The 7,185-nt window shown below is 35.9% G+C and overlaps 1 protein-coding gene across 1 annotated transcript in view; it reads right to left on the reverse strand.

The window, feature by feature from the left end:
* The window catches only part of U2SURP (U2 snRNP-associated SURP domain containing), a 53,646-nt gene that overhangs the window by 21,420 nt on the left and 25,041 nt on the right, over positions 1-7,185 (reverse strand). The window contains exons 14-20 of the mRNA XM_010858142.1: positions 6,906-7,010; positions 5,911-5,977; positions 5,667-5,830; positions 3,975-4,137; positions 3,490-3,569; positions 3,005-3,092; positions 1,864-1,986 (exon numbers count right to left, since the gene is read on the reverse strand). Of these exons, the coding sequence (XP_010856444.1) occupies positions 1,864-1,986; positions 3,005-3,092; positions 3,490-3,569; positions 3,975-4,137; positions 5,667-5,830; positions 5,911-5,977; positions 6,906-7,010 (790 nt within the window). The remainder of the gene's footprint in view (positions 1-1,863; positions 1,987-3,004; positions 3,093-3,489; positions 3,570-3,974; positions 4,138-5,666; positions 5,831-5,910; positions 5,978-6,905; positions 7,011-7,185) is intronic.

Raw genomic sequence — 7,185 nt, forward strand, 5'->3', positions numbered from 1 at the left:
AGAGTTCCAGAAAAAACATCTACTTCTGCTTTACTGACTATGCCAAAGCCTTTGACTGTGTGGATCACAATAAACTATGGAAAACTCTGAAAGAGATGGGAATACCAGAACACCTGACCTGCCTCTTGAGAAACCTGCATGCAGGTCAGGAAGCAACAGTTAGAACTGGACATGGAACAACAGACTGGTTCCAAATAGGAAAAGGAGTACGGCAAGGCTGTATACTGTCACCCTGCTTATCTGACTTATATGCAGAGTACATCATGAGAAACGCTGGGCTGGAAGCAGCACAAGCTGGAATAAGGATTGCTGGGAGAAATATCAATAACCTCAGATATGCAGATGACACCACCCTTATGGCAGAAAGTGAAGAGGAACTAAAAAGCCTCTTGATGAAAGTGAAAGAGGACAGAGAAAAAGTTGGCTTAAAGCTCAACATTCAGAAAACGAAGATCATGGCATCTGGTCCCATCACTTCACGGGAAATAGATGGGAAAACAGTGGAAACAGTGTCAGACTTTATTTTTCTGGGCTCCAAAATCACTGCAGATGGTGAATGCAGCCATGAAATTAAAAGATGCTTACTCCTTGGAAGGAAAGTTATGACCAACCTAGATAGCATATTCAAAAGCAGAGACATTACTTTGCCAACAAAGGTCCATCTAGTCAAGGTCATGTATGGATGTGAGAGTTGGACTGTGAAGAAAGCTGAGCGCTGAAGAATTGATGCTTTTGAACTGTGGTGTTGGAGAAGACTCTTGAGAGTCCCCTGGACTGCAAGGGGATCCAACCAGTCCATTCTAAAGGAGATCAGTCCTGGGTATTCATTGGAAGGACTGATGCTAAAGCTGAAACTCCAATACTTTGGCTACCTCATGCGAAGAGTTGACTCATTGGAAAAGACCCTGATGCTGGGAGGGATTGGGGGCAGAAGAAGGGGACGACAGAGGATGACTGTAATATGTTCTTTTGCGTGCTAAAGTCTAAGGATACAATAATGAGTGAAAATGAGCTTTGGTCCCTTAGTCCCTCCTGTCATACAGCTCAGGAGAACTTGAGGGGCGGAGAGGGCAGGGGAGTGGAGAAGGAGCCAGTCAATCAGATAATCACAACAGTGTAGGATGACTTATACAACAAAGAGGTGCACTGTATTATTAGAATGTATAGTAAGTAGGTTCTACCTAAAGAGGTCAGAGAAGGCTCAATGAACTTATGCTCAAACTGAGATCTAAAGGGTCTGAGACAAGAGATGTTCCAAAAAGAGGAAAGAACATGTATAAAGGTCTACGGTAGGAGAAAACATTGATATTAACAAACTGAAACAGGACCATGTGGTTCAAGTGGGGAAGCAAATCAGGAGTATCTTGTAGAAGTGAAAGCGAAAACATGATAGATGGATCAGGATGGTGAAAATGAAGATGAAGGATTCAAGAACTATTGAGGAGGCTTAAAAAATAAACAAACCAGAACAGTGATGAACAGAATCTGCTACCACTGTGGTACACATCTTTTCAGGTATGTATTTACTTACATAGGTATCTTCAGTTTAACAAAATGAAACTGTGCTGCATATTTCGCTCTATTACTTGCTTTTTTTTTCTTTCTTCTACTAATATACAATAAATGTTTTCATGTCATCAAATAAAACACCAGTCATCAATTTTTACATAAGGATACAAAACAGAGAATTCCTGTTATATATAATTTCAACTCCTGGGCTCCAACAATTCCAGCAACAAATATCCACTATTTTGTGGTAAACAGTACATATTTTCTACAAAGAAATGTTAATCATATCTGTACCTCCAAAGCATCCCCAGAAATAAATTTTAAGATAATCAGACAAATACAGTGAATACCTACCTCTGCTTCCTTTTCTTCAATAATATTTACAAGTCCTAAGAAAATATTTTGTAGTTTGATCAAAAATGGTTCTGGATAAATTGCCCAATCTTCCCATGCTCTAAAGCAGGTCATTACCCGTTGCTAACAGGAAAAAGACAATGAATTATTATTCAGGACAATATGTATCAAACATCATCTCATGATAATGACCATCACAATTTGCTGAATTTCCATCACAATTTTCCTTTAAAGCAATATTCTTTTTAAAACTTAAGGAAAATAACTATCATTACAATATTTTTTTATCATTACAATTATTTCTTTTAATCAGTTACCTCTCAATTAAAAGAGGAAAGATACTAAGAATAAATATAATAAAAAAAATCATAACTGCTTGCTCTTGGTCACCTAAGCTCAAGTTCCCTCCCAGAATGGTACACATTCTGGGAAACACTAGCCTAGAAACTAATGAAAGCTGGATACAAGTGTAGCCAAGTTCTGATCTGAATTCCTTTATGGTCTGATGAAATACTTCCTGAGTCCGATTAATACCTCTCTCTGGCCCATCCTCAAACTCTTCTATAATCTCTGTCTTATGGTCAAAATTTAAGATAAAAAAATTTTAATGGAGTTGTTTGTTTGAATCCCCTAAATGGTGGAGTCATTGGGAATCTTCCCAAGCTAAAAATTTCCTTAATGAGTGTTCTGCCCATGGAAGTATATCTATTTTTTTAACTATAAGTAAGGTATTTTGTTTGGCTTTTCTTAATGTTGGTCTATAACTTCAGAGTTTATAAAAAAAAAATTAATTGCTGAATATACTTTCTAAACATAACTAAAATGTATATTTCTAATCCAGCCAAATTATATATACTACTACAAAACAAGTGATCTTCTGAGTGTTTTTTGTGAAAAGACTAATATTTTATTAAAATGTTTAAAAATAAACCAGATACCCAAAACACTACACATATTTTAAAATTTCAGACTGTTTCCGATACTGAAGGTAAAATGGTGGTAAATTTTAAACCAATAATTTCTGAAACACCTAAGTTACGTCTTACAGTCGTCTTACATACTCTTAGCTCTCCAATGTGGTTCCCAGCCCCCATGTCCCATTTAAAACACTAGGGCAAAATTAACCAAACAATAAACGTACCTTAAAGTTTTCAGACTGTAAATGGCCTTGAATTGTACGATAGGTAGCATTGAGGTCTGAAAATATCTGACACAACTTTGTTTCAAAACTGAAATTCAAATAATACATTACTTTAACTATTATTCTGAATTTTTCTTCTGCAAAAGCCCCCAAAGAGTCTTAAGAACTAGTTCCCTTGATTAACAAGGAATTTTACATCTCGGTTACTTTGGGCCATCTAGTCCAACCTCTTTGTTCCATAAAATAGGGAACAGAAAAGTTAAGCAACTTGTTCAAGGCAGAAAAAGGAATAGCAGAGCCAAGATTAGGGCTGATATCTCCAAATTTCCCTTCAGAGCCAGTTCTTCAAAGCTTCCCTGATTCATAAAATAAACACCAAAAAGGAAATGTTGGGAACTGAGCAAGAGTTTTACTATACTCTTTTCTGAGCATCTTACCCTTAAATATTTTATTTTAGGCATATCACCTTACATCACTATACTTACAATTTTCTATAATAGGAAGCATTGGCAACTTTGGCTGAAGAGTTGTATAAAACATCAGAAACCAAATATAATCTGGCAATCTAGAATACCAAAAGATAGCATAAAATGGATTAAAACTGAAAACCAACAGCAAATAATGTAGCTAACAAAAACTCCACATTGAATTTTTTTGAATCAACAGCATAAGGACAATGTTTAGGTATAACTTAATTATAACTAAATAGAATAATTTTAAGAAATTCTGTATCACCACAACCATGACTTTAGCAGGAATAAAAGTTGTAATTCATTTACATTTCAACCTGTTGATAATTTGTGTCAATTAACCTACATTTCCCAGGCAGAAGGAAAACAAAACTACATGGGAAAGATTTCTTCAGTTAAGTTCTTGATTCAAAAATGAAACCAATATCAATCAAAGCAGAAGTCAGTTATTACCTCTTTTTCTTAATTAAATGTTCCATAAAGAAAAATCATTCCTGTACCTTTTTGGGAAGGGGTGTCTTTAAGATGGACAAGGACTCAGTAATGCAATCCACGATTTCTTCAGCAGCTTCAGCGTTATTAAGACAGAAAACCATTGCATCTCCAATATCATTTTTCCTTGGAGTTAACCCCCGCAGAATTTCTTCTAATTTGTCTCTCTGTCTGAATACAAATTTTTTTTAGCTTGTAAGTATTTATAGACAAATTTTAAATACCATTACCATTTCTGCTCACAAACTAATTTCTTTAAAACCCACTCAGGTAAAATTCTGAAGGCTAAACTGTGTTAAGTCTGATTTGCGTTACATACTCCAAATGTGTTACATTTTTTTAAGAACTTATATGGGGAAGAACACTTTTCCAGGAACAAATAAATTACTTACTTCAGTGACTTTCAGTTTACAAATTAAGTAAATTAAAATTACAGTCATTTTTTTTCAAAAGTTCTTGAGAACATCACAGTTCTATTACCCTATTACACTGAAAAAGAACCTTCATGCTCTTCACTTTCCTTTGAAGTCTGTTACTTTAGCATGTCTGCATAGGATTAGGACAGGCTAAAGCGAGGGTTAACAAACTTTTCCTGTACAGGATCAGACAGTAAATATTGAGGCTTTGAAGGCCATACAGTCACTCAACTCTGCTGCTCTAACACCAGAGGAACCACAGACTACAAGTAAAAGAACGGATATGGCTGTGTTCAAATAAAACAGGAGGCATCCAGATTTAGCCTATCTATGGGCTTAAGTATATGCAGATCCCTGGGCAAAAGTGATGGTGAACATACATCTTTAGAACCAAATATACTCTCAAATACTACAGTTCTCTATTATCAATGCTCTTATGAACAATGCACCAATGCAACTATTAATAGCTTTAAGACTTATAGGCTAACACAATGAAGCATATAGTTATACAAGCTAAGTATCATTTTAGCCTTTTTTTCCCCCCAAATCAGGGATACAGAATTTCCTTTGAACATTTCAATAGTTAAATTTGTTTCTGCTTCTTAAACCAAGGTAACTGCACTGTAGCAGTGCTGAAAACTAACAATAACATGTTTCCATGGTGGCCGCACACTGCACTTCTTAGAGCAGCTTTTTGCATAGTCATCCATCTCACTTCACTAAGTCATACAATAATTTTCCCTCTTTATGCTGCACTCAGAGAAGCAACAATTCTAAGGGCCCTAGATAACTTCTGTATGAATATAAAGTATTCCACTGCTAAAGTGCCATCACTTAAGAGATCATCATCAATTTTTATCAGTAAGAAGAGGTCAAGTTCAGCAAGACACACATTTACACTTGCCAAGATGTTTAAAGGGCTTCCCTGGTGGCTCAGAGGTTAAAGCGTCTGCTTGGAATGCGGGAGACCCAGGTTCGATCTCTGGGTAGGGAAGATCCCCTGGAGAAGGAAACGGCAACCCACTCCAGTGCTCTTGGCTGGAGAATCCCATGAAGGGAGGAACCTGGTAGGCTACAGTCCATAGGGTCACAAAGAGTTGGATACAACTGAGCGACTTCACTTCAAGATGTTTAAAATGAAAATGCATATGTTAAGACATGCACTATTTAAAACAGTCACAAAATTTTAAAGACCATTTTAAGGTTAACACATCCTACTCCATTAATTAAAGTGACCATTAAATCATCTTTTCTGAAAATAAAACAAGGAAAAAAAAATCTTACTCTTCCTTAAGTGCTCCCTTTTTACTTGGCTCCTCTACAAAAGCTTCTGTTTCCTGCTCTTCTGACATCCCATGCAGATATGGATTTAATGGTGGTGGCCTCCAAAAAGATCCATTTTTGAACATACGAAAATCTTCCGTCCGCCACTTAGTTGGTGAATCTCCCTAATAAGTGCCAAGAATGCTATTAGAGAGGTCCAATACCTCAGATTCAAAATTAACAAGGTAACTGATTATATACATGCCTGGAGAATAGAATAAAGCTTCCACCTATAGTAAACATGGGCTGGTGTCTGGTTTTCAAATAAGAATCTAAAACAAAAACAAACAAAAAAATTAAACATCACTTTTTTTTTAATGCAGAAGTGCCTTCAAGTAAATAAAAACAAATGAGAAAGTTTATTTGCCTATTTAGTTCTAAGTAAAATCAAAAGCAAAGATCCCTGAAAAGAAATCCTCACCCTCACTCCAAACTGTCTTTTGACTGACATTAACACTCAGAAGGTATATACGCATCATGCTGAGTCTTACGATTAGTTTTATTGAACACCCCTAAGTCAGGGACTGTGTCTGGCAATGGAGAAGTCTTCCCAAGATGTAATTTCAAAAGCAGCAGTTTTTAAATGACTTAACTGTGAATGAATGTGTTAGATATCATAACTATCCAGAAGGTAAGTAGTTTTCTATAAACCTCATTTATTCTACCATATCTTGCTTATGACTCTTCCAGTGAAAAACAAAATGAAAAGTATTTTCCTCCAAGAAAATGCTAAAAACAATGCTAACTAACACCTGTGGCCATAATACAACTCTGGTCAATAATGTGTTAAAACTACCCTCTCACCCCATTACAAAAATAACCTCATACTTTCAGGACTTTATTCTTGGAATATTTTTAAAGTATTTTTAAAAAGTACATCTGAGGATAAACAGAATGTGGTGTGTGTGTGTGTATGTTCATCCAAAGATGAACCCTGAAGACATATGCTAAGTGAAATTAAGTCAGTTTCAAAAGTACAAACAAGGTATGATCCCACTCAGAAGTACCTAGAGTATTCAAAGAGATAGAAAGTAGAAACATGGTTGCCAGAGGCTGAGGGACCAAAGGAATGGAGTTACTGTTTAAGGGGTACAGAGTTTCAGGTATGAAAGACTGCCACTGAACTGTACACGTAGAAACAGTAAATTACATGGGTATACTACATGCAAATTTTACCACAATTAAAAAAAAAATGCACACCTGAACATAGGATTGTTGATCTCTCTGTTCATAATCATAGCTTCAAACATTGGCCCTTCACGTACAACAAACTCTATCATTCGATGTATCAGGGCGAGCAAATTCCTACAACAACAACACAGTTAAAGAAAATGGATTCAGACCTACCACTATATAAAACTACACTTGACCTAAGTTACTATAATTGTGCAGAAAAAGATTGTCCTGCTGACTAGTACAGAATTTATACCAAGAAAGTAACCTGGAGCATATGTTAATATACCTTGTGCATTAAGAGGGA

The sequence above is a fragment of the Bison bison genome, unplaced genomic scaffold (assembly GCF_000754665.1).
Source record: "Bison bison bison isolate TAMUID 2011002044 unplaced genomic scaffold, Bison_UMD1.0 scf7180017864384, whole genome shotgun sequence".
Lineage (NCBI taxonomy): Eukaryota > Metazoa > Chordata > Mammalia > Artiodactyla > Bovidae > Bison > Bison bison.